We start from the raw sequence: 27,718 nt of genomic DNA, 5'->3' as shown, positions 1-27,718 counted from the left end.
TAATATTATAAAGTCAGATCTTATCTGGATGTCTTTTAATGTTATTTACCTCCTTTTTTTTCATACTGGATCTATAAAATTCTGTCTTGTTCTATTTGTAGCAATGTAAGAATTATTAATGCGTTTTTAATTTGAGCGTAACGTATTTAAATCTTAAAAGTCACATTCTTTTCAATCAAACATTAAGGGCTTAACCTTGCATGTTTTGTATGTTCCTGATAGTTTACAAATTGAATTTGGTATTTAGAAATCTGGAACTAAAAATTACCATGAAGCTGTTGGATTGTCACTAAAATTTGGTTTGCTTGTATTATTAGGGAAAGAAATCTGTTGTCCTCTGGCCTCCATTCTGGCCAACACGTGACTCCAGAATCACAACAACCTGGTTGCTTCTTAATAATGCTCTAAGTGACCCAGCAAGTCATTTGGTTATAAGCAAACAGCTTTGTGCTGCTAATAACACCAGCCTTGCCAATGATACCCAAATTTTAGAAATTAATCTATTTTTCTTCAGAGAATTGGAAGGTGTTGTCATGCAGTCCAGTAACCACCAATAAGTGTTTCAAGTTATTTTTGAAATTTTGTTAGTTGAATTGCTGTCTTGCTGGAAATGCATCAAATCTAGGAGTTTGGGGTTCTGGAATATTGGCACTCCTAATCTATTTCAGACTGAAATAGTGAGGATCGTTGCCTTCTCTCAAGCCTATGAAATCATGATTTCTGTTTTTGCCTTCTAAGAATAGCATAGGATTTTTCTCTGAGTCTCAGCAATGTGGGGAGAGATGGCTAGTTTTCTGCAGACTGTAGAATAGTCCCGAGGGATATCCCTCCCACGTGTTGGGTACACAGTCATGACAAGGAAAATAAAGACAAATGGCACTCAGTCAGCTAGACCTAGGAAGAAGGCATAGTGCAATGAATGAGAACTTACCCATATCATAACTGTATTGATTAACTTCCCCCCCACGGTGATTGAGAACGCCCTTGATCCCAGATGTCCAAGTTCTTTAAGGACCGCAACTTCCCCCCCACGGTGATTGAGAACGCCCTTGACCGCGTCTCCCGCATTTCCCGCGACACATCCCTCACACCCCGCCCCCGCCACAACCGCCCCAAGAGGATCCCCCTCGTTCTCACACACCACCCTACCAACCTCCGGATACAACGCATTATCCTCCGACACTTCCGCCATTTACAATCCGACCCCACCACCCAAGACATTTTTCCATCCCCACCCCTGTCTGCTTTCCGGAGAGACCACTCTCTCCGTGACTCCCTTGTTCGCTCCACACTGCCCTCCAACCCCACCACACCCGGCACCTTCCCCTGCAACCGCAGGAAATGCTACACTTGTCCCCACACCTCCTCCCTCACCCCCATCCCAGGCCCCAAGATGACATTCCACATTAAGCAGAGGTTCACCTGCACATCTGCCAATGTGGTATACTGCATCCACTGTACCCGGTGCGGCTTTCTCTACATTGGGGAAACCAAGCGGAGGCTTGGGGACCGCTTTGCAGAACACCTCCGCTCAGTTCGCAACAAACAACTGCACCTCCCAGTCGCAAACCATTTCCACTCCCCCTCCCATTCTCTTGATGACATGTCCATCATGGGCCTCCTGCACTGCCACAATGATGCCACCCGAAGGTTGCAGGAACAGCAACTCATATTCCGCCTGGGAACCCTGCAGCCATATGGTATCAATGTGGACTTCACCAGTTTCAAAATCTCCCCTTCCCCCACTGCATCCCTAAACCAGCCCAGTTCATCCCCTCCCCCCACTGCACCACACAACCAGCCCAGCTCTTTCCCCCCCCACCCACTGCATCCCAAAACCAGTCCAACCTGTCTCTGCCTCCCTAACCGGTTCTTCCTCTCACCCATCCCTTCCTCCCACCCCCAGCCGCACCCCCAGCTACCTACTAACCTCATCCCACCTCCTTGACCTGTCCGTCTTCCCTGGACTGACCTATCCCCTCCCTACCTCCCCACCTACACCCTCTCCACCTATCTTCTTTGCTCTCCATCTTCGGTCCGCCTCCCCCTCTCTCCCTATTTATTCCAGTTCCCTCCCCCCATCCCCCTCTCTGATGAAGGGTCTAGGCCCGAAACGTCAGCTTTTGTGCTCCTGAGATGCTGCTTGGCCTGCTGTGTTCATCCAGCCTCACATTTTATTATCTTGATTAACAATAAATACTGTATAGGGATATGACATTATCGCTATAACAGAGACCTCTGAGGGAAGATAATAAAATGTGAGGTTGGATGAACACAGCAGGCCAAGCAGCATCTCAGGAGCACAAAAGCTGACGTTTCAGGCCTAGATGTCAGCTTTTGTGCTCCTGAGATGCTGCTGGGCCTGCTGTGTTCATCCAGCCTCACATTTTATTATCTTGGATTCTCCAGCATCTGCAGTTCCCATTACCTCTGAGGGAAGGATGGGATTTGCAGCTCCATATTCCAGGGTGTAGAATCTTCAAGCAAGATGTTCAAAACACTGGATGTTGGAGTATTGGAAAGGCTAGGAGTTGCTTTTAATTTTAAAATTAGGATAGTTAAGCGGAGACATGCAAAACACTAGAAAGTAATATTAAAGAAAATTCAAACATGTTTCATTAGGTCAGAAGTCACGTGACACCAGGTTATAATCCAACAAGTTCATTTGAAATTTCAAGCTTCCAGAGTGTTACTTCACCTGATGAAGGAGCAGCACTCCAAAAGCTTGTGATTAAAAATAAATTTGTTGGCCTATATCTGGTATAACACAGTGCGGAGCTGGATGAACACAACAGGCCAAGCAGCATCTTAAGAGCCTATATCCGGTGTTGTGTGACTTCTGACCATGTCCACCCTGGTCCAAGACTGGCACCTCCACAACATGTTAGTACGTTTGGGATGAAAGACTAACCAGTGAAAAAGTAGGGCCAACTGGGGACAGAAATTCATCAAAGATCCTCAGACAGCACCTTTGAAACCTATGGCCACTTTCATCTGGAAGGACAAGGGCATCAGACATACAGGAACACCACCATCTCCAAGCTCCTCTCCAAGTCACTCACCATCCTGCCATTCCTTCACTGTCACTGGGTCAAAGTCCTGGAATTCCCTCCCTCCTAGCATTGAGGGTCAACCCACAGCAGGAGGATTGTAGCGGTTCAAGAAGGTGGCTCACCACCACCTTCTCAAGGGCAACTAGGGATGGGCAAGAAATGCTGGCCAGCCAGCAACGCCCACATCCCATAAATGAGTAGAGAAAAAAAAATTGCCAATCTCCTTGGAGCCAGAAGACATAGCTGTGGTTTTACTTTGTATAAATGAATATATGTAGAATTGTAGAAGTTAATAAGTGAATAATCCCCAGGCTCAGATGAGATGTGTCCCAGGCTGCTGTGGGAGGAAAGGGATGAAATTGCGGGGGCTCTGACATTAATTTTCAAATCCTGTCCAACTACAGTAGGGATACCAGAAGTCTAGAGTGCAGCTAATATCGCAGTTAGTCAGAAAACTGCAGGCCAGTGAATGTAATATCTGTGGTAGGGAAACTATTTGGGGGGAAAAAAAAAAGCCTGAGAGAATATACCCTACTTGGGAAGCAAGGATTAGTGAAGGATAGTTGGCCTGGAGCAGTACAGTTGCTTGGGCTTTGCACGGTAGCTCGGTCATTAGCACGGCTGCCTCACAGCTGGTGAGGTTTGATTCCATTCTCAGGCGACTGTCTGTGTGGAATTTGCTTGTATCCCACAGCCCATAGACGTACAGGTGAAGTGGATTGGCCATGCTAAGTTTCCCATGGTGTCAAGGGATGTGCAGGCTAGGTGGGTTAGCTGTGTGAAATGCAGAGTTAGACAGATAGAAGTGCGATGCTCTTTGGAGGGTCACCTTGTACTTGATGGGCTGAATGGCCTACTTGTGTACTGTCGGGATTCTACGGTTTTGTAAGCAGAGACACCATGTCTAGCAAATTTGATATTTTTCAAGGAGGTAACTGGGTGTACAGACTAGGATAGTGCAGTTGATGTAGTCTCCATGGACTTCAGTCAGACTTTTTACAAGGTCTCGCATGGCAGACTGATCAAGAAGTTAAGAGCCCATGGATATTTAGGGCATTCTGGCAAATTAGATCTAACATTGGTTTAGTGGTAGGTAGGAGCTATTGACAGTCAAATTGTGCTTTTTCTGACTGGCGTCTGTGTCCAGTGTCATATCACATGGTTTGGTGCAGAGTCTTTTGCTGCTGTGGTGTACATTCATGATCTATACATAAATGTAAGAGGAATGATCATTACGTTTGCAGATGAAATGAAAATTGGTGGTATGGTAAGTAGTGAGGAGGAAAATCTTAGATACGGGACAGGATAGATTGGCTCATTCAGTGAGCTGAGTAGTGACAAATGGAATTTGATCCTGAAAAGTTTGAGATGATGCATTTTTGAGAAGTAACAAGACAATGGAATACATGTTGAGCAGTAGAATTCTAGGAAGTACAGAATCAAAGGAAGCTTTAGTGTAGATGTCCCATAGAAGGCAGCAGGACAAGTTGAGAATATATATGGGATACTTGCCTTCATTAGTACTGGCATTGAATACAAAAGCAAGGTGGTTATGATGAAGCTATACTCACATCAATTATGTCACAGTTGGTGTACTGTATGCGGTTCTGGTCACCATACTTCAGGATGTGATTGCACTAGAGAGGGTACAGAAGATATTCACTAGAATGTTAGCTGGGCTGAAGTGTTTCAGCTATGAAGAGAGACTTGATAAGCTTGGGTTATTTCCCTTGGAGCAGAGAAGAATAAGGAGGGATCTGATTGATGTGTGCATAGTTCTGAGGGAAACAAAGGTAGGTAGGGAGAAACCTTTTCTCTCTTAGTGGAGGGGCCAATAACTGGGATCACAGTTTTAAGGTAGGGAACAGGAAGTTTAGAGGGGATTTGAAGAAAAGTTTATTTCATCCAGAGGTTGGTGGGTGTCTGGAACTCAGAGTGAAATGGTGATATAGGTGGGAAACCTCAAATCATTGAATAATTATTCAGATGATCACTTGAAATGCCTTAGTGTACAAGGCTATGTGCTGGGACATGGGATAAAGTAGATGTATGTTTGATGTTCGGTGTGGACATGAAGGGCCTCTTTTTGTGCTACAAAAACTCTGACCCTAAATACCTGCTAATTAGAGCTTACATTCGTGGGTTTCGGTAATTGTATAAAGGTGTTATCACAATGTTTTGGAGTAGATCAAACCCCCTTCAGGCATATCAAGGAGATAGCCTAGACCCTAACTTTTTCCTGTTTAAAGGCAAATATAAAATGCCGTGTTCCAGATGTAATTCAATTGGTTACGTTACTTGGCTTTAAGCAAAACACACTTTATTCTTACTCTGTGGTTAAAACACAAACAAAAGAAATAAAAATTGGCCCAACTTTGACTGTATTCAAAAGCATAACAGAATAATCTATTATTTAACTACGAAACAGCAATTGTTCCAATATAGTAATATCCCATAAACACACCCTTGGCAAAGGCAAATTCAGTAAAATAGATTGTCTCACATGCCATGTTTCTCCTGTCCAGAAGAAAAGCACATCAAGAAAATCTGGCAGAGAGGGAGTCAACTCAAGCATTTTTCTGTAGGAGTGAGAGGTGTATGGCAGCTTTAGAACCCCAACAACTACTAAAATCTAAAGTAAAACCCTGGTTCTATGGGAGCCTGACTCCACCCATTCATGCTGTTTCTATTGCTTCAAATTTAGAGAAAAACCAAGGCCCCTCAAGGTATTTACTTATTGACTTGGAACAGATCACTCAGCGCCTCTGTCTCAACCTCTTTTCATCTTAAGAAAAAGACAAAATACACGTCTTGAAGCCATAGTAGCATCACAATGACAGGTTAATCTGTGCAATCAGTTTATATCTGCAAAATATAACACCTTAATGATTTGTAATTGGCTATCTTTCACGAAGTGTTCTCAGTCCATCTTAAGGAGGATGGAGGAAACACAGATGAAGACAAAATAATTTGATGTTGGTGTTTTACTGCATTTTTAATCACAAGACTATCTAATCTCCATAATCGTCGTGAACAGCACTGTACCCAAGAGAATATTTGAGGGGAAGACTCAAACTTGTAATGGTTTCTATATTTAATTGTTTTATGCAGTAAATAATTGTGTGGAGTAAATAATTTAAGTTTCTGATAGTTATTGACATAGCACATAAAATGCAATATCAAATAATTTGTAAAACAGAATTTTAGATGAAATAATTTCAAGTTGAATGTTATTTTTAGCCATAGTTCACTAAAATTTTAGTGTTGCAAATGCATCCCTTTAAAATAAAGCTAACAAGTTTGCTGGCTTCGGCTTAATATTTGACTGTTGATTGTGACGTTTTACAAAAAGCGGAACTGATTTGAAGTATTATTTCTAGAATTATATGTCATATTTTTAACAGACATTCTATCTGTAAAAATGTGCCTTCACTGTTCCTTCCTGACCGGGTTTCCTCCTTTGTTCACTCATTTGCTTGATACTGCAGAGTAAAGGAGTTTGGAATAAGTCCCTCGGATATTCCCTTTCAGCAAGGTGGAGGGAGCCGTTCTGACCTCTCTCCTACCTACCTCGAGTATGATGACTTCCTTCCTTCACCTACCAGGTCTTCTATATCTTTCTATCAGTTTCTTTTCCTCCTCCTACCCCTTATTCTTTTTGTACTGGCCTATATGATCCATCAATTATTACAAGCTGTAACATTAAAGCAAAATACTGTGAATGCTGGAAATCTTGGTGGGGGGGAGAAAACCCCCCAGCAAACCTGGAAATGCTTTGCAAGTTTTTCAGTGTCTGTGAAGAAACATCTGTTGTGCAGTTCTGATAAAAGATCTTTTACTCTGCACAGATACTGCCAGACTTGCTAAGTAACTTTCAGCATTTTCTGGTATTACTATAAATTGTACTGTTGTTTACTTGTCAGAATTTGTATAAAGTTCTGTTGCATGTCTTTTATGCCTTCATTTTTTTTTCTCCCACTCTTGTCACAATATTTTACAAAACTCTATTTTTGCATGGTTATTTGTATATTTTCGGTTGCAGTATAATTTTCAGCAGTGGTATTTTGTGGTTTCAAAGGACTTGTTTGTGCATGGCTCAAAAATTAAAGCTGCAGAACCATAAGAATAGACCAGAAACTGGCAGAAGTTGCTATTCTGCATTTTTATTAAATGGCTCTAAATGCACAATGAAAAGTTCAATTATATTTGCTGAACATGTTGAGAGCAATGTTTTAAAAAGCCCGTGAGCAAGGAACTTCCTTTCATATGTTGCATTTCAATATATGCACTGGTAAGAAAGACCAGGAACAGCCTTTCTGCATTGTAGTTTACTGGATGTTTTAGCCTAGTGGTGCTGACTTCAGTATCTACTGATAAAGATTTTGTCTTGGTCACCTTGTTAATTATTTTATACGTAGTTTGTTCACCATTGCAGAAAGTAAAACAGTCAGTACTTTTTCATTTACAGCATGTAAATTACTTGTTATGTTTAGTGATTGCAATTCCAGCAGCCATTTTGGCTTCAAAAATGTATAAAATATGTTGCTATTATGACATTGCGTGTGTCTTGCACTTCTTCATGGTCTGGCATTCTAACATGACCGGCTTTGGTAGATTGAGATAGCTTTTAGTTGCTGAGTTGTTGGAAGTTTTGTCATGAGAGATTTAATTCAAACATTTGGGAGATCAAGAATTTTATCCTGTCAAGCTCCACAAAGAAACACTTGGTCCTTAATTTTAATCTTAAGAGCCTGGAGCTTTGCAGGAATCAAATATCCCTTCCTCATTCCCTTTGCATATGTAATGAAGTTAAGTCCTTAATTTGTTCTCTCCTATCATCATCAAGAACATAAAGTTCAGTTCACTGTCTTAGTTTAAAATAAAAGAACTGCAGATGCTGGAAATCTGAAACAAAAACACATTGCTGGAGAAACTCAGTGGACCTGGCAGCAACTGAAATGAAAGTGAAACCAGTGTTTCAAGTCCAGTGATTCTGTTCTGATCTTAAGAGTCATTGGATCCAAAACATTAGGTGTTAAAGGCCCAAAAACCCATGTGTTAATGTACAGTAGGGGTGACCTATCACTTGATCTAGTTCAGAAAGTACCTTTTGAGTTCTTGCTAAAGTTGTTGAAGCTGCTATATATCTGTCATATCTGCAAGTCCTCTTCAACATTTTGAATGTGAACTACCATCATCTGTCACTGTTCAAGTTCACATGAATCAAATCATGTCATTGGATGTGTAGTTTTATTTATTTTGGCCCAATGGACTTGTCTTTTGGTCACACTTTGGAACAATGAGGAACTGACTGGCACACATCAGAAATCTGTTGGAGAACATGATTGCTTTTATTCATCAAGTGGAGCTATTTGCCTAGCTTAAGAAGGAATATGTTTACCGCCAGACAGGCGGTACTTTGGTTCCTCTGTGTGTGGTAGAAGAGCAATAGTTTACAACATTGTGTGGAAGTATGAGAGTGATTCTAAAGAACTCTTTCTTTCTAGCCAAAGGAAGACTCTGTGATGGTTGGCAGAGGCACAGGCTAATGTGGGCTGTAATGTCAAAATTGGTGGCAATTAATCAAGAAGAAGAGCTTTTGCACAAAGTAAAAGTCTTTTCTGGAGTAGTACTCGGATAATTCTCCATCAACCATGGAATAATGGAAGTTCATATTTGTATGTGAAACTTAGCCTTCACACAACTAAAGAGGATTGTAGCTGAGCTAACAAGGTGTAGAGCTGGATGAACACAGCAGGCCAAGCAGCATCAGAGGAGCAGGAGGGCTGATGTTTTGGGCCTAGACCCTTCTTCAGAAATGGGGGAGGGGAATGGAGTTCTGAAATAAATAGGGAGAGAGGGGGAGGCAGATAGAAGATGGATAGTTGAGAAGATTGGTGGCGAGGAGACAGACTTGTCAAAGAGGCGGGGATGGTGCCAGTAAAGGTGAGTGTAGGTGGGAGGTAGGGAGGGGAGAGGTCAGTCCAGGGAGGACGGACAGGTCAAGGGGGTGGGATGAGGTTAGTAGGTAGGCAATGGGGATAGGGCTTGAGGTGGGAGGAAGGACAGGTTAGGGAGGTGGGGATGAGCTGGGCTGGTTTTGGGATGCAGTATTGGGAGGGGAGATTTTGAAGCTCATGAAGTCCACATTGATATCATTGGGAACCCTGCAGCCCAAGTGGAATGAGTTGCTGTTCCTGCAACCTTTGGGTGCCATCGTTGTGGCACTGCAGGAGATGCAGGATGGACTTGTCATCTGAGGAATGGGAGAGGGAGTTGAAATGGTTCACGAGTGGGAGGTGTCGTTGTTTAGTGCGAACTGAGCGAGGGTGTTGTGCAGAGCGGTCCCCAAGCCTCCGCTTGGTTTCCCTGACATAGAAGAGACCACAATGGGAACAGCAGATGCAGTATACCACGTTAACAGACGTGCAGGTGAACATTGGCTTGATGTGGAAAGTCTTCTTGGGGGTGGGGTGTGGGGGGGGCGTGTGAGAGGTGTAGGGGCTGGTGTAGCACTTCTTGTGGTTGCAGGGAAAAGTGCTGGATGTGGTGGGGCTGGAGGGGAATGTGGAGCGGACAAGAGAGTCACTGAGAGCGCGGTCCTTCTGGAAAGCAGATAAGGTTGGGGAGGTAAAAATGTCTTTGGTGGGGTCGGATTGTAGATGGCAGAAGTGTTGGAGGATGATGCGTTGATTCCAGAGGTTGGTGGGGTGGTATGTGAGGACGAGGGTGATTCTGTTTCAGTTGCAGGGAGGGGGTGTGAGGGATGAGTTGCAGGAGACATGGTCGTGGACGATCTTGACCACTGAGAGGTGGGGAGGTTGCGGTCCTTGAAAAACAAGGACTCCTGAGATGTACGGGAGTGGAATGCCTCATCCTGGGAGCAGATGCAGCGGAGTTGAGGGAATTGGCAACAGGGGATGGAATTTTTGCAGGAAGATGAGTGGGAGGAGGTGTATTCTAGGTGGCTTGGTAGGCTTGAAATGGATATTGGTTACTAGGTGGTTGCCAGAGATGGAAGCGGAGAGGGAAATATTAGAGATGATCCAGGTGAACTTAAAGTTGGGGTGAAAGGTATTGGTGAAGTGGATGAACTGTTTGAGCTCCTCATGGGAACACGAGGCGGCGCTGATACAGCCACCAATGTAACAGAGGAAGACCTGTCCATCCTCCCTGGGCTGACCTATCTCCTCCCTAACTCCCCACCTATCCTCACCTTTACTGGCTCCATCCCAGCCTCTCTTTGACCCGTCTGTCTCCTCTCCACCTATCGTCTCCTCTCGATCCATCTTCTATCTGCCTCCCACTCTCTCCCTATTTATTTCAGAACCTCCTTCCCCTCCCCCATTTCTGAGAAGTGTTTTGGCCTGAAACGTCAGCTTTCCTGTTCCTCTGACGCTGCTTGGCCTGCTGTGTTCATCCAGTTCTACACATTGTTATCTCAGACTCTCCAGCATCTGCTGTTCCTACTATCTCTGAAAGGGTTGTAACTGAGCTATCTGATGATAAATAATATTCTGCAGTCTTAATTTTAGTGCAAAGCATGCACAATATTTTGCTAAACTGAAGCTATGTGGTGTATTTTCAGTACACCTTTTTAAAAATTATCACTTGAATATGCCAATTTTATGTGAGCATTATTATAAATCTACAAGTTAAGTCTGTAATGGCAATAAATTTGACATCTAAAATCTAACTGGAGAAATTATTCATCAAGGTGAGCTGTCATCATGATCGATTTTGTTTCTCCTTCCCCAAAAACATACTAGAGTGAAAGAGTTAATTGTGGATCAGAATGGCCCAGGAGAAGGACGGGCTAATATACTTGTACCAAATCAGCTCGATGCTTTAGAGGCTCAATGGGGACTTGGCAGCTCTCCTCAACGAGATGACCTTAAACTCCTCTGTGAACAAAATGTGAGTTTTCTTGAAAGACTTTTTACGTGGTGTCTAAGAAAACTCTTATAATTCCAAAAAGTTTGCTCTCAACTACTCTTTAATACTCTCTCTAAAGTGTTCTCATAATTCTAAATGCTTGGTTGATAATATATACTCAGTAATTGTGGTTATCTGTAAAATATAATTGCAAATATGTGATTTTATATTTTCAAGCAACTTTTATCCAGTTTTATGTTTTTAAAAAAAACAGTACAGCTAGTTTTGGTGATGCAAGTTTCATACGCCAGGAGTAAAGACTTCATTTTACTTTAAACATGCAGCCTGTTTCATTGTCACTTCTAAACAGCTCTCACTGTTTAAATGTATTTTATAATCTGTCACTCCTGCTATTCCAAAGTGTTAATAACAATATACTAAAAATGATTAGAATATCAGTTGCAACTTTCTTGTCATCATAATTGCTTTTTGATAAATTATATTTTACATTTGGAGGAATTTCATCTACTTCAGCATCTACGTTTTTTTAGTAAAATCTTTAAAAAGAATGATTGCTTAGATTTGCCATTGCGTGGCAGTTTCAGATTATGTGGATTACATAATACTCTATGGTTGGATAGAATGCACAATAAACCACAGCTATGCACATAATAAACTTAAATATCATTTAGTAAATGTGGCAAAATGTTCGCCCACCCATCTGAGAAAATGTTTTTAGTTTGTCTCAGGTTTTAATGTTTCGTGCAAAGTCATCATGTACTCACAGGCAGTTTCTTGCATCATTATTATAAATAGAAAAGAATGTAGCAATGGCCCTAAAATAACCCCCATGGGGGTTCACTAGAAACCTGTCTCTGTGCAGAATTACCATGATTAACACTATCTCTGTCAATGACAATTCCAGCCAATTTCTTAGCGAACCCAAAAGCTTAATTTGATCATAATTTCAAAAATAATTTTCTATGTTAAAATTGCCTTTGGGCAAGAGCAAAAATCTGGCATAGTTTCTTGTTAATATCAGTAAAATTATTTTCCAGTAGGAAAAATAAGGTATGAGGGTAGGAAATTGGGCATTCAAGATTTAGGTTAATGTCCATTTTAACACGATTAAGAGGTACTGAAGTGTTCTCGGCTTAGGTGGGGATAGAAGTCAACAACGTTTCCGAGATAGCTAGGTTGATAAGTGGTTGAGCTCAAAATGCAGGCAAGTTTCAAACGTGCAAATGATTTATGCATCTTCGCACAACCAAATAAACGTTTACAATCAGTTTTCATGTTCCCTGCAGGCTCACTCTTTACTTTATTTTCCTTTTCTTAATCAATCCCTTTGTCCTCCTTTACTGAATTCTAAACTGCTCCTAATCCTCAGGTCAGTTAGGTTTTCTGTCTGACCAATGTGTTTCTTCATTGGACCTAATACTACTTTTAATTTTCCTTTATAAGCCATGGTTTGGCCGCCTTTCCCATTTTACTTTTGTGCTGGACAAGAGTGAACAATTGTTGCGGTTCACTCTTGTGGTATGTAATTGTTTACCTTACCTTTTCACAGTTATCTTTTTAAGGAACATTCTTCAATCCATCACAGCCAATTTGCACCTCAATTCATTGTAGTTTCCTCTATTTAAATTCAGAGCCCTGGTCCAAGAATCAACCGCAATACTCCATCTTGATGAAGAATTCTATCAGTTTATAATCGCTAATCTCCAAGGTGCCTCACACAACTAGATTGTCAGTTTTACCTTTCTCATGCACAATACCCAATCTCGGATGGCTTGTTCATTAGTTGGTTCCTCAGTGTATTGGTCCAGAAAATGATCCTTTATATGCCCGTTGAATTGCTCCTTTATAGCAAATCAGTACGGATGCTAAGCTATATGCAAATGAATGTGTACTTTAACCACAAGTTGTTCACCTCCCACCTCCAGGGCGTCCTGTAGGTAATCAAAGATATCCTTGACCCTGCACCAGGGAGGCAACATACCATTCTAGAATCCTGTTAGCTGCCAGAGAAATGCCTGTCTATTCCCCTTCCAGTTAAATAGCCTATAAGTGTTACATTTCTACCCTTCCTTGTCTTCCAGTATAGCGGAGTTAACTGTGATGAAACGAATTTTTGTTGTTTTCTCCTGAGTTGCCATACCTCCTATGCCTCACTTCACCCTCCTGCCTCAATAGTACCCTAAATGGTATATCTGTTTGGTAGGGGAATTGCCACAGGAGACTCCTTCACTATCTGCCTGGTCTTGTTGTTGGATCTTGTGATCACCCATTCCCATCCTGCTTGTGGAGTCATAAGCCTGTGGCGTGATAACCTCTGTATACATGCTATCCACAAACTTACTATTTTTGCAGATGCTGCACAGTATCCCAGCTGCCCCTCCATCTCTAAAGCCCAGGCTTTCAGGAGCTACAGCTGAAAACACCTCCTGCACACACAGTGGCTTTCGGCATTGCAAATGTTCCTGGCTTCCCACAGAACAGAGCAGGAAGAGCACACTATAACTTTGAGTTTTTTGGCATGAATAAACCCTTTAAATTAATCATTTGGAAAATGTTTAATATCAAATAATACGTAATGCCCTCTGGGGCCCTTCATGCCTGGCCGTCATTACTCTAGATTTACAGACCTTGCAAACTATAAATCAACACTAAAGCAAAAAGCACCTCTTCCCCTTTGTATCAAATTCCCACTGTACCTCATTCCACATATGATCTCTCCTTACTGATTTGGCTTTATTATCACTTATCATAGAAGAATGCCATTTATTAAATTATGTGTGTGTTGGCTCTTTGAAAGATCTGCCCAGTTAGCTGAATTTCACACTCTTTCTGTTATATTCCTGTAAATTATTGTCTGTATCTAATTCCTTTGTGAAATTTTAGCATTTAAAACTGCTGTTTTCACCATCACTTTACCAATCGGGCAGTGTATTCAGGTTACAAAGATGTACAAAGAAGTTTCCAAATATTGCCTTTCATTCTTTGTCAAACTGTACTCTGGAAAAAGTTCTTGTATGTATTCCTATTAAAAATATCCATGATTTTGAATAAATCTATCCAATCTTTCCCTTAACCTTGCCAGATCTCAGGAGAATGTGTGTACATTCTTGTGTGTCTATACATATTTTTGAACTGCATGTCTATCTTACTTTTGTTTATAATGGATTGCATATGTCAAAGCACTGCATCTGCTCTTGTGGTTTGCAGTTTTGATTTTCAGTATTTAAGTGAAATGTTTTCAAAACATTCCTGCTGATTCAGCCTATTGCTTGTGTTTTGAGGAGGAGGAGGTTTCGCCTCAGCTGTTCACTTTCCATGAAGCAGTGTCTCAAATGGTTGAAATGGAAGAACAGGTTGTAGAAGAGCACAGAGCAATATTCCAGGTATGAAATGTTTGTGAGAATATTTATTTCAGTAACTCTAAAAGAATTTTCAAATAATGATATCAATTTCTGAAGGCTAATTGGTTTTTCATTTTCCTTGAACAATATTTTGTGCCATGTACTCTATACTGGGAGATGATTGTCTCCTGCAGTGTGTGACCTATCTTTTCCAGTCTGTTGTAAGCTGCTTGACATACACTCATTCCAGAATGTCCTTTACCAGATATCTATGTGACCTAGCAACTTACCAAATTAATGATACACTGAGTTGAATATAAATTGATCCATAGCAAAGAAAGAATTCAACTTACGTTCTATAGAATGCAGAACTGTACTGCACAGGAATGGGCCCTTTGGCCTGTGATGTTGTGCCAAATATGACACCAAATTAAACTAACCCTTTTTACACGCCATTGGTCCATATCCCTCCATTCCTTGCATATTCATGTTCTTAGCTAAAAGTCTCTTAAACGCCTCTATTATACCTGCGTTCACCACCACACTTGGCAGCGGGTTCCAGACTCGTATCACTCTCTATTTAAAAAGACGTCTTGCCCCTCACATCTTGTTTGAATTTTTCACCTCGCACCTTTAAATGAATGCCCCCTACTTTTAGACATTTCAACTCCATGGAAAAGATTCTGATAGTCAGATCTATCAATGCATTTCATGATTTTATTGACTTCTATCAAGACTTCAGAAAAAAACAAACTGTTTTTCTAGCCTCTCCTTCGAGTTCATACCCTTTAATCCAGGCAGCATCCTGGTAAATTTCTTCTGCACCCTCTCTACAAATTCTCCACTTTCTTCCTGTAACGTGTGCACCGAATTGAACATAATATTGGAACTGTGGCCTAACTGAAGTCTTTTACAGCTGCAACATGACTTCCTGGTTCTTCCTCATCCAGTAAGAACAGCCTGGTTATATGCCTTCTTTACACTCTCTACTTGTGTGGCCACTTTCAGGGCACTGTGGACTTGAACCCCAAGGTCCCTATGTACATCAAAGCTATTCTGAGTACTGCCACTAACTGTACGCTTTTTTCCCTTAACATTTGACCTCCCAAAGTGCAGCACCTCACACTTATCTGGATTAAACTCCATCTGCGATTTCTCTGCCCATAACTTCAAATAATCTATATGCCGCTGTATCCTTTGACAACTTCTACGTTAACCACAACTCTTCTGACTTTTAACAGAGGTCCCAGTACTGATCCCTGTGGAAAACAACCTTGCACCACAACCTCTGCCTTCTGTGGGCAAGCTAATTTTGAATCCATGTGGCCAAGTCACAATAGATCCCATGCATCTTAACCTTTTGAATGAGTTTGCCATGAGAGACCTTGTTGAAAGTCTTTCTAAAATCCATTTGGACAACATCCACTGCTCTACCCTCATCAGTCACCTTTGTCAGCTCCTCAAAATTCAATCAAGATGTGACTGGGAAGGTGATAGCCTAGTGGTATTATCGTTGGACTGTTAATCCAGAGACCCAGATAACATTCTGGGGAAACACGGTGTGAAGCTGGATGAACACAGCAGGCCAAGCAGCATCGGAGGAGGAGACATTTCTGGTAGAGACCCTTCTTCAGAAATCGGGGAAGGGAAGGGGATTCTGAAATAAATAGGGAGAGAGGGGGATCTGTTAGAAGATGGATTAAGGAGAAGATAGGGTGAGAGGAGACAGATAGGTCAAAGAGGTGGGGTTAGTGGCAGTGAAGGGGAATGTATATGGGGAGTTAGGGAGGGGATAGGTCAGTCCAGGGAGGATGGACAGTTCAAGGAGGCGGGATGAAGTTAGTGGGTAGGAGTTGAGGGTGGGCTTGAGGTGGGAGGAATGGTTAGAGAGGAGAGGACTAGCTGGGCTGGTTTTGTGATGTGGTCGGAGGAGGAAAGATTTTGAAGCTTGTGAAGTCCACATTGATACTCTTGGGTTGCAGGGTTCCCAAGTGGAATATGAGTTGCTGTTCGTGCATCTTTCGGGTGGCGTCATTGTGGCAATGCAGGATGGACATGTCATCCGACGAATTTGGGGGGGCGTGGGGGGAGTTGAAATGGTTTGCAACTGGGAGGTGTAGTTTCTTGTTGCGAACTGAGCGTAAGTGTTCCAGAAAGCGGTCCCCAAGCCTCTGCTTGGTTTCCCCAATGTAGAGGAGGCCACAACGGGAACAGCGGATACAGTACATCACATTAACAGATGTGCAGGTGAACATCTGTTTGATGTGGAAGGTCTTCTTAGGGCCTGGGATGGGGGTGTGCGGGGAGGTGTGGGGGCAAGTGGTGGGGTTGGATGGGAGTGTGGAGCAGACAAGGGAGTCCTGGAGAGAGTGGCCTTTCCGGAAGGCAGACAAGGTTGGGGATGGAAAAATGTCTTTAGTGGTAGGGTTGGATTGTAGCTGGCGGAAGTGTTGGAGGATGATGCGTTGTATCGGGAGATTGGTGGCGTGGTGCGTGAGGATGAGGGGCATTCTGTTTTGGTTATTATTGCCGATAGGGGGTGTGAGGGATGAGTGGCAGAAAACATGGTTGAGGGCATTTTCGATCACTGTGGAGGGGAAGTTGTGGTCCTTGAAAAAAGAGGACATCGGAGACAGAGAGGTCCAGGAATGTGAGAAAGGTATCAGAGATGGTGCCAGAGTCTGTCTCCATCTCTGGCACCATCTCTGACACCTCTTTCTCCTGCCTGGACCTCTCTGTCTCACCTGCCCCCACACCCCCACACCTCCCCCCTCACCCCCATCCCAGGCCTTAAGAAGACCTTCCACAGCAAACAGATGTTCACTTGCACTGTTCTCATTGTGGCCTCCACTACATCGGGGAAACCAAACGGAGGCTTTGGGACCACTTTGCGGAACACCTACGCTCAGTTCGCAACAAACAACCAGTTGCGAACCACTTCAACCCTTTTTCTACCCCCCCCTCCCACCACCACCACCAACACCAACACCACCACCTCGGACGACATGTCCATCCTGGGCCTCCTGCATTGTCATAATGACGCCACCCGAAAGAAGGAGCAACATCTCATATTTTGTTTTGATACCCTTTTGGCTGCAGGGTTCCCGTGTGGACTTCACAAGCTTCAAAGTCTCCCTTTCCTTGACCGCATCACAAAACCAGCCCAGCTCGTCCCCGCCTCCCTAACCTGTTCTTCCTCTCGTCTATCCCCTCCTCCCACCTCACGCCCTTACCCCCATCTCCTACCCACTAACCTCATCCTGCCTCCTTGACCTGTCCATCCTCCCTGGACTGACCTATCCCCCCCGCTAACTCCCCACTTACATTCCCCTTCACTTGCTCTAACCCCACCTCTTTGACCTGTCTGTCTCCTCTCCACCTATCTTCTCTGCTATCCATCTACTATCCACCTCCCCCTTTCTCCCTATTTATTTCAGATCCCCCTTCCCCTCCCCCATTTCTGAAGAAGGGTCTCGACCCGAAATGTCAACTTTCCTGCTTCTCTGATACTGCTTGGCCTGCTGTGTTCTTCGTGCTTCACACCTTGTTATCTCAGATTCTCAGCGTCGGTAATTCCTACTATTTGTGTAACATTCTCGGGACGTGGGTTCGAATCCTGCCATGGCAGATGGTGGAATTAACAGACTAATGATGACCATGAACCCATTGCTGATTGTCGGTAAAACCCACTTGGTTCACATTAGGGAAAGAAACTGCCATCCTTACCTGGTCTGGCCTACGTGTGATTCTGGACCCATAGCAATGTGGTCAACTCTTAACTGACCCCTGGGCAATTAGGGATAGGCCGTAAATACCTAGCCAGTGACGCCCTCATCCTGTGGATGAATAAAGAACCTGCCCTGCATCAAGCCATGCTCACTGTCCTTAATTAGATCATGCTTTTCCACATGCACATAAATCCTGTTGCTAAGAATTCTCTCCAATAGCTTCCCAACCACTGATGTGAGACTCATCAGTCTGTAGTTTCCAGGATTATCCCTACTTCCATCCTTGAACAGAGGAACAAAACTAGCTATTTGCTAGTCATACGGAACCTCTCCAGTGGCCATTGAGGATACAGAGATCTTGGTCAAGGCTCTAGCAATCTCCTCTGTTGCTTCTCTCAATAACCTGGGGTAGATACCATCAGGTTCTGGGGACTTACCCACTTTAATATTCTTCAAGAGACCCAACACCACTTCTTTCTTGATCACAAAATGTCCTTGCATATTAGCATTCTCCACACAAATCTCTCTCTAACTTCCGTATTCCTTCTCCAGGCTGAATACTGACATAAAATACTCATTTAGGTTCTCACCCACATCCCCTGCCTACAAGCACAAGTTCCCTCCTTTATCCATGAGTGGCCCTACCTTCTCCCTAGTTATCTTCTTGTTTTTAATTTATGTATAGAATTCCTGGGCATTTTCTCTTTAACCCTATTTGCCAAGGTTATTTCATGGCCCCTTCTTGCCCTCCTGATTCCCTGCTTGAGTACTTTACTGTTTTCCTTATATTCCTCATGACCCAAGTCTGATTTTAGCTTCCTAAATCTTATGTATGGTTCTTTTTTCCTTTTTGACTAAATCCATATCCTTTCTTGTTCAATAAAATTTATGAGTTAGGCAACAGATGAGCCATGATCTCATTGAATGGTAGAACAGATTCAAGGGGCTGAATGACCTACTCCTGTTTCTGTGTTCGTCTCTTCCCATGTAACATAAGAAATAGAAACAAGCTATTTATCTGTACAATCTTGCTCTTTCACTTATTAAGATCAAAGGTGTGTTTGTTTTTAACACCACAGCAAAACCCTACAATAATTAGTAACCTACACCACAGAGACTGGCAGAATCAGAGGGTTGCTTATCACCACTTCAAGTATATTTAATTAACCTGCTTGTTTATTCTTTGCCGCTCCTTTGTGTCCACTTCACAGCTTACTTTACCACCAGTCTTCACCAAGCTCCGATACATTGCATTTGGCCAGTGAAATGTATTGTGAAACAGGATTGTTTCAGGTGGAGGTTTATGCCCTATGGAGGTATCACCTAGGCTAAGGGATTGTGTTGAGATGTTTGGGAGTAGGCGATGTTGGTGTACAAGCAGACCTTTTATGGATAGTGAAGCAGTACGGTGGCTGCCTAATGTGGACAGCAGACTCTTTGGGAGCAACCTTCCTACCTAAGGACTAATGTGGAGGTGCTGGTGGTGGACTGGGGTGGACAAAGTCAGAGTCACATGACACCAGGTTACAGTCCAACAGGTTTATTTGGTATCGCACAAACTTTCGGAGCGCAGCCCCTTCGTCAGGTGCAAAGAGCAGGGCACACAGACACAGTTCATAGGCGAGATAGCAAGGGCAGGGAGATCGAAAAATCATACAACTGGTGTGAGTGGAGTTTAGATAATATCTCTGCAGGTGACCAAGAGTGTTAGACCATGTGTAAAGTGCTTATAAAGTCAATGTCAATGCTGTGCTGATCGAAGGCTTGTGCCATTCCAAATAAACCTGTTGGACTGTAACCTAGTGTCATGTGATTCCTTACCTGAGGCCTCAGTATGGTGACTTGCTGGTCTTCCAACTTTGTCCTCTTGCCAGCCTCAATTTAGCTGTGTTGATCGCCTAAGGATCTTAACTTAGCAGAGGGTGGGTGGGTCCCCCTGCATAAAATGAGGGATAGTTCAGGAGTGTGAAGCAGAAGGCTGCATAAAGATTTTCAGTACCCCTGCTTTCTGCAAATTTTCCAGTGGGCTCTGTAAAGTTTTTTTTTTGTCCTGTAAATAGCTGATCCTTGTGGTAGTCCGCTAGGTGTAATGTGTTCGAATGTATTACTCCTAATCACATGAACCCAGTTTTATGTGCTTACCCAGTGTGTGGCAAGTTGGCACAAACCAATTATGTTTAGCTTGTTTCAGTAATTTGAAATATTGTGTTTAAGGATTGTGATGACACTGGCTACAACAGATGTATTTTCTTTTCCTGTTTTTCGTTTATGAAGAGAGGTTAAGACAGAGGTCTCGAGCAGTCTGCTTCAAGCCAATAAAGTAACAGCTCGTGAGGCCTTAGACTTTTCTTTAAAGTTTGGAACATTAGAAGCAGCTTGAATGGGAGGGGTCAAGCTCCTACAGTACCAGGTTTTCAGTTTAGCTATCAGTAACTTGGGGTTTAGAAGCTATAGTACATCGCTTTCTGCTACATCAAAACACTTGCGTTCTCTTCCTTTCTCTCGGAATTTTCCTCTTGATAGTCTTTCCTCCAGGATTGGAGAATTGCATGTGAGACAATCTATTTTTCTGAATTTATGGGATGTTAGTATATTGGAACAGTTGCTGTTTAGTAGTTAAATCTAAATTAAAGTTTTCCAATAGAGTTATTCCAATTCATCTTTTTTTCTTTTGTTTGTATTTTTACTATAGTGTATGAATAAAGTGTGTTGTGCTTCAAGCATGGTTGTTTGACCCTTCAAATTGCATCTGGAATGCAATACTTAGCACTCCCCTTTAAAATAAGAAAAAGTTAAGGTCCATGCTATCCCCCCATGTTTTGAAGGGGTTTGGTCTTGTACATAACAGGGTTAACAAAATGAACCAGCTCAAGAACATAACCGTTTTTGAAGTATCTGCCTTGGGGCTTTGAAGATTAGTAAGCATGTGTTTAAAAGTACTTGATATGTTGTATCAACTTGGTTTTTGTATTGACAGGAATCTATTCGGTGGTTAGAGGATGAAAAAGCACTTTTGGAGATGACTGAAGAAGTGGATTATGATGTGGATGCATACTCCACACAGCTGGAGGCTATTTTAGATCAGAAAGTTGAGATTCTAACCGAACTGAGAGGTAGGTTTAAGGAAAGGTAATTCACAGTCAACCAGCATATAAAGAATACATCTAGGTATAGCAGTCACCAACTATTATGTTGAAATAAAACGCATTCAAATACAGTTTTTACGTACTCTGATGATAATGTGCCACGCTGCTGGAAGAATAAATGACAACCAACCAGCTGCAAAGTGCTGGGCTGAAAGATAAAATTCTGTTTCTTGAAGTTAGTTTGGACCACATGGGCTCAGTGAAAGGCAGCGACTGAGAAATAGACATTGAACAATACAGTTAATGTTATTTTTATTTGTTAATGACTCAGCCAGCATTTATTGCCTGTCTGATTGTCCAGATGGTTAGAAGTTGACAATATTGTTTCGGGTCTGGAGTCAGACAGGTAAACTTGGAAGATTTCCTTTTCTGAAAGACATGAATGAAGCAGATTTTTAAAAAATGATAATTGATAGTGGCACATGGCTGTAATTAGACTACGTATTTTTAATTCCAGATTTTTAAAATTACATTTAAATTCCATCATCTTTTATGGTGGGATTTGAACCCATGTCCCCAGATCATTAGCTGGGGGTTGTAAAAACAAAGAGCTGGAGATACTCTGCAGATGTGGCAGCAGCTATGGGGTTAATGTTTTGAGTCCAATTTGACTTCTTCTGAAGAAGGAAATATCATCTGTTTCTCTTTTCACATATGCAGCCAGGCCTGCTGATTTTCTGAATGCTGGGAATCTGAAATTAAAAACCAAGTGCTTTCTTTCCTTAGTTACTAGTCCAGTAATGTTATCACCTCACCAATGCCAGAATACAGCAAAACTTGGACAACGTTCGTACTTGATCTGATGAGTGGCATGTAACTTTCACACCACGCAAGTGTCTCCAATGACCTATGCCTCCCAAAATTTTCAGCATCATTGCCATCCAGTTCCCCTGTCATCAATATCCTTGGGGCTACTGTTGACAAGCACCATAATGATGAAATGCTGCAAGACCAGTTAGGAATTGGGGATTCTGGTGAAACTGATTTTAACCTCCTGAAGCTATTTTTCCATCTACATATCCAGACAAGTGTACTTAGCACAATTCCCCAGATCCAACGACACTCAAAATAGAAAAAAGATACCACGCAAAACTTGCTTAATTTGCACACCTTCTATCATCTTAACATTTGCTCCCTCCAACTTCAGCTACAGACAAAACCCACCAAGGTTTTCTCAGTAGCACCTAGTAGACCAACAGCCTCTAATGTTTAGAAGCACCACGGAAGCATCATCTTCATAGAACCCTTACAGTGTGGAAGCAGGCCCCTCGAGCATCTCACCCAGACCCATCCCCATAATCTACACAATCCCTGAACACTATGGGCAATTTAGCATGGCCAGTCCACCTAGCCTGCACATCTTTGGACTGTGGGAAGAAACCGGAGCACCCGAAGGAAACGCACGCAGACACTGAGAGAATGTGCAAACTCTACACAGACAGTCCCCTGAGGGTGGAATTGAACCTGGATCTCTGGTGCTGTGAGGCAGCAGTACTAATTACTGAGCCACCGTACCACCCTAAATTGAACTCCTATGACTCTCACTATCCTGATTTGGAAATGTTTTGTTGTTCTTTCATTATCACTGGCTCAAAATCTTGCAGCTCCCTCCCTAAAAGCATTGCAGGAGTCCCTTCACTACAAGGACTGCAGTGATTTACGATGAATACTCTCCATCAGCTTTTTAGGGCAATTATGGATAGACAATACTAGAGTCGCTAGTGATGTCTACATCTCATGAACAAATAGAGCTTTAGCTGGTTAAAGCAATGAGTAGTTAAGAGAATTTTGGAACACTATACAATTTCTAGTCTTCATAGAAATGAACGAAATCGCTTTGCATATTTCTATTTACATCTGATAAGGGGTTCAATTTCTATTATTCATTTTCCTTGCTCAGTGCTGCAGAACTACCTTATACAGCAAGTAATACAAATAATTACTCTAGTTCAACATTAATTTTATCATACTGTATAAATTTGGCTAGGTTTTGCCTGTGCATATTACTGAACATATCTTGGGCTAATTTTTAATTTAGTTGGTGGAAAATTAATGCTGGTTATTATTCTACCAGCTGCCAGAAGCTGAACATGCCTTTTTTCCTTCCATACGATATGTTATAAACACATCTTTTGTTTCTACAGATAAAGTAAAAGCCTTCCGTACAGCTCTTCAAGAGGAAGAACAGGCTAGTAAGCAGATCAATCCCAAACGGCCACGAGCTATTTAAATGACAGACACATGCTAAGGATTAACTGATTTACTAAATCCTTATTACTGAAACTTCCTTACTAATGTCATGCTGTGGTCATCAGAACCCAATCACTGGAATGATGAGAACTTTTGGAACTACATCAATTGAAACTTGCTATTATTTGACTTGAATAGTTTTTCTTCTGAACTCACTCCCATGGAATCACTATTAAACAAATGCTTCTAATCCAACAGCACAAATTCACAGGGTTAGGACTTTATGAAGTACTTCTTGGAAAGTTTTTGGGCTTTGCCAAAAAGCTTTGGAAAGAAAATTCTTGCCAACTTTTTTTTAAAATAACTGTCAAAATAACTATGGAGATTACGCTTTTAGATACTCTGTATTTTTTATTTTATATTTTAATTGATGTGGTTACATTTTGTTATCATAGCTGGCTGTTTAGTTTTGAAATGTGTTCGTATGCATGCACAACCCACTTGTGGTGTGAAGTAACTCATACACCGGACTGATTGATCATCTTGTTTTCTCGATGACTTCCACAGGGCTGATTTCCCCCAAACCAACAGGTCTCTCAATATTAGGGACTGATGTTACTTAATAAAAATGCATTCCTTGTTTTCTGTGTGAATTAATTTATTGTGCCATGTATTTTTCTGTTTTAGTTGTATGTTTGGGCCATCCTTTGTCTAAATTGTTCTGTTATCTTTCAAAATATGTGCCATATTATCAATGTATTTAAAATATCAGTTAGTCTTGAAATGTCCTGAAATGGTACACAAATGGAGCTTGACATTCCACATACATAATTTATCAATTAAGTCAAGGTATATGCTGATTTTTATTTTAAATGAAGTGCTTTGTAGCATCTCACTTTAACAGCTATACAGAGTTTTGAGAATAAAGTTAAATTTACGTTTGGGAGAGGTTGTATTTCAAGCAACATCAGGACATGCACTTGCTTAAAATTAAAACTGGGACTCAATTGCAGAGTTTCCTCTTTTTCAAGGTTTTGAAAGTTTACTTTTAGTAAAAGGATTAATTACAATGTAGACTTTAATAATGGTTACTAATGTATTAAAATGTGTTTTAGAGCACTGGTAACTCAGCTTACAAATGAGTGTGGAGTAGTTTACAGCTTTGCTTCATACTGTTCAGATAAACAGTGGAGACTTTACTGGAAAGCAAGGTTTTTAGGAAAACTTGAGTATGATTTCCCTATACTTTTGAATCCTGTAGCGACTTTTTTTTTGGTGAAGTCCTCATCCGTTATGTATGACAACATTTTCCTCAAAATTCATTTAAATTTTGTATTTGAAAAGTAGTATTAAAGCAATGTAAACCATTTTATTGGTATGATCTAATTTCAGCAAGGCAACAATGTACAAACAGATGATTTCTCATTTGTAACTACCAGTTGTTCATATCTCATTTGTATACTGACAATGCAAAGTTTCAGTCCATTCATCTTGCCGGTTTACCTCCTGCAAGCATCAGTAAAATGTTTCTGAATGTGAAAGTTAAGTTTAATGCAGCATCCTTCCATTTAATGTAAAATGTGTATTAATGTCTTCATTGAATGCAATCAGAATGTCACATAATTCATACATGAGCCACACTGAAATATGATTTAAAAAACTATAAGTAACAATATTTGGAAGGCTTTGCTAAAATAATGTGTTAATTGCGATAAATTGAATGGAATTAGTAGGCATTCCAAAAAAATGCATTAACACTTTAGTCCTTCGTTAGTTATATTTAAGGAGAGATGGTTACGTAACATCAGTGGAAAACATTGATCTTGGCAGCTAAGGACATCCAATGTAACATCCTGATAATTTGAAGCTTTATACTTTACTTTAAATCATTTTATTTAGAGCCATTTGGAATAGTGAAAGGTTGTGTATAGATTTACTTTTTAAAGACATTTTGTGATGTTTTGCCCTTGAGTTTCCAAGTAGCCTTTTGTAAAATACCAAAACAATTAAAGTAAGGTAGAAATGGATGCATGGCTTTGAAATAGTTTTTTGTTTTTAATATGTTTGTGTAACACTTAGTGCCTTTGTCAACATTCTTAGAAAAAAACATAGCAGGTCATTTTTGTTTTGTTTTTATTCTCATTTAGTTATGATTTAGTGTTAAATAACATTTGTCTCTACTGTAGAGCTACAAATTGAAAGGGATATTCTGTAAAACTTCTAATCATTGTTTTATGTTCCTGCCTTTTCTCGTCCACTTATGTAGCTGTTATGTTTCTTAGTTGATTGATTCTCAACCCTGCCACCATCCCCCCACCCCACTTTCTGGAATGAAAGTGCTGTTTCCTTATTTATGTTGCTTAATGGCCTTGTGAAAAAAAATTCCTCAGGATCTAGGTACATTTTTTAATTAACAGAAAATAACTGGGACCTCATAAAGAATAATGTTTTGTTCAATGGAATATCACAATTGTGAATTTAAATTATACCATATTATATCCTGTTATCAGCTATCATTTGGTGTTTGTTTCTGAATTCTTGTTAGTTGTAGTGATTTAACTGTTGCCAATTATCAGTAACCATCATTTTGAGTGTGCTGCCCATCAGTAATGCCATTAGCAAAGGTAGACAGAAAATAAAATAATAACACTCAAGAAAATCTTGTATTAAAAGGGAATTTAACAGCTTACTTGAGTCCATGGAGGCACTTGGTTGGTTGTTGGTGTGGGTGGTGTTCTGGCACAGTAAATCGTCAGTTAGTTGGCTGTGGTCAGGCATCCACTTGGGGTAATTCTAGTTAGGAAGTCTATGCCTCTGTAGAATGGGGAGTCAGCCTGCTCCATTGCAGCCAGTCTTTTACTTGTATAATCAATTTTCTCTCGTCATGTTGTTATAACTGTACAGGGATTGCACATGGAGTACTGAGAACAGTTTTGGTCCCCTGTTTAGATAAGACTATACTGTCGTTGAGACAGTTCAAAAGAGATTCATGAGTTTGATTTCCGGGATGAAAAGATTCACTTTAATAGTGACTAAGTAGGGTAAGTCTTTATTCATACGGTTTAGAGGAATGCACAGTGATCTTGATTAAACATGCAAAATTCTGAAGGGGCATGAGAGGGTCGATATTGAGATGTTTCCATTAATGGGTGAACTTTGAACTGAGATATCGTTATGGAACAAGAAGACACTGACCTAATACTTAGATGCAAATGCATTTTTTTCTTCCAGCGAGGTTTCAATATCTGGAAAGCCTTACCTTGGACTACTTTGGAGGCTCGATCACTGAAGGTATTTTAACAGGAGGAAGGTAGATTTTAGAAATTTCAAAGAGTTGAAGGTTAAGCTGACAAAGGAGGAGTTGAGGCCTGGGGCAGATCAGTTATAATCTTGTTCAATGTCGGGCATCCTCGAGGAGTCAAGTAGCTTACTCATACTGTATATGTTCTTGTGCACACCTGATATAGTAATCTCACCCAGTGGGTGGGAGGGAAAGATAGGTAGGAGGAGGCATATACGTGAAGTCCACATAAATGAATAGGTTGGGAAAACCTGCAGACTTGAAACCATAGATAACAAAGTGTGGAGCTGGATGAACACAAGCAGCATCTTGAAACCGTATGCTGGTTTACAGGACACGAATGTTCTGGGGCTCACAGTTCCCTTCCATTGTGCTGGAGATTGAACATGTGCAATGGAGGAGGGGGGAAAATGGTTGTGACTACCGTGTGTGGGCAGAGTAAGTTACTTGATCTGTGAGGGAGGGGGCTGCAGCATTCATGATGCTGGGCCACGGCAGTACTTGGATCTGTGCGCATTGACAGACTTGTGGGGGGCTGATTTCCTGGCAGTCCGAATGCAGTGATCTCCTCTGTTACATCTCCCTGACCCAGACACTCCTTGACTACTTAACATGGATATTTCATGAGGTAGACTAAATGTGATGCCAGATGGTGTAACAATGCCGTCTGCCCCTACATAGACCGATTAACCTGTAGATGGTTGCAGTAGCAGGGAGTGAATGCTGGGTATCTGAGAGAAGAATGTGGCACTTGGAGCAGTGGAAAAGTCAATTAACCTTCTTTTGCCACTGGCTGCTCCACTTCCCCCTTTGGAGACTGTGCTGACCTGGGTGTACTAAACTGAGCAGGCTGCCAGAACTGGTAGGATGGCCTCCATCTGGGAAGAGAACTCCTCTCTTTTTTTTGAAATTCATTTGTGGGATGTGGACATTGCTGGCTGGCAGGCTGGCATTTATTAGCCATCTATGGTTGTTCTTGAAGGTGATGGTGAACTGCCTTCTTGAACCACTGCAGTCCACCTGCTGTGGCTTGACCCACAATGTTGTTAGGGAAGCAGTTACA

The 27,718-nt window shown here is 41.6% G+C and overlaps 1 protein-coding gene across 3 annotated transcripts in view; it reads left to right on the top strand.

The window, feature by feature from the left end:
- The window catches only part of kif2a (kinesin family member 2a), a 147,458-nt gene extending 122,077 nt beyond the window's left edge, over positions 1 to 25,381 (top strand). The window contains exons 17-21 of one of the 3 annotated variants that reach the window (XM_048535916.2): positions 6,542 to 6,658; positions 10,823 to 10,970; positions 14,234 to 14,332; positions 20,996 to 21,131; positions 23,309 to 25,381. In XM_048535916.2, coding sequence (XP_048391873.1) covers positions 6,542 to 6,658; positions 10,823 to 10,970; positions 14,234 to 14,332; positions 20,996 to 21,131; positions 23,309 to 23,394 — 586 coding nt within the window. In that variant the 3' untranslated portion in view covers positions 23,395 to 25,381. Of the gene's footprint in view, positions 1 to 6,541; positions 6,659 to 10,822; positions 10,971 to 14,230; positions 14,333 to 20,995; positions 21,132 to 23,308 lie in introns of all 3 variants that reach the window. The other 2 variants (XM_048535907.2, XM_048535925.2) reach the window with 2 other exon arrangements.
- The last annotated feature ends 2,337 nt before the right edge of the window (positions 25,382 to 27,718 follow it).

The sequence above is a fragment of the Stegostoma tigrinum genome, chromosome 1, assembly GCF_030684315.1.
Source record: "Stegostoma tigrinum isolate sSteTig4 chromosome 1, sSteTig4.hap1, whole genome shotgun sequence".
NCBI classification, from domain to species: Eukaryota; Metazoa; Chordata; class Chondrichthyes; order Orectolobiformes; family Stegostomatidae; genus Stegostoma; species Stegostoma tigrinum.
This window is presented reverse-complemented; position numbering and strand designations above follow the sequence as displayed.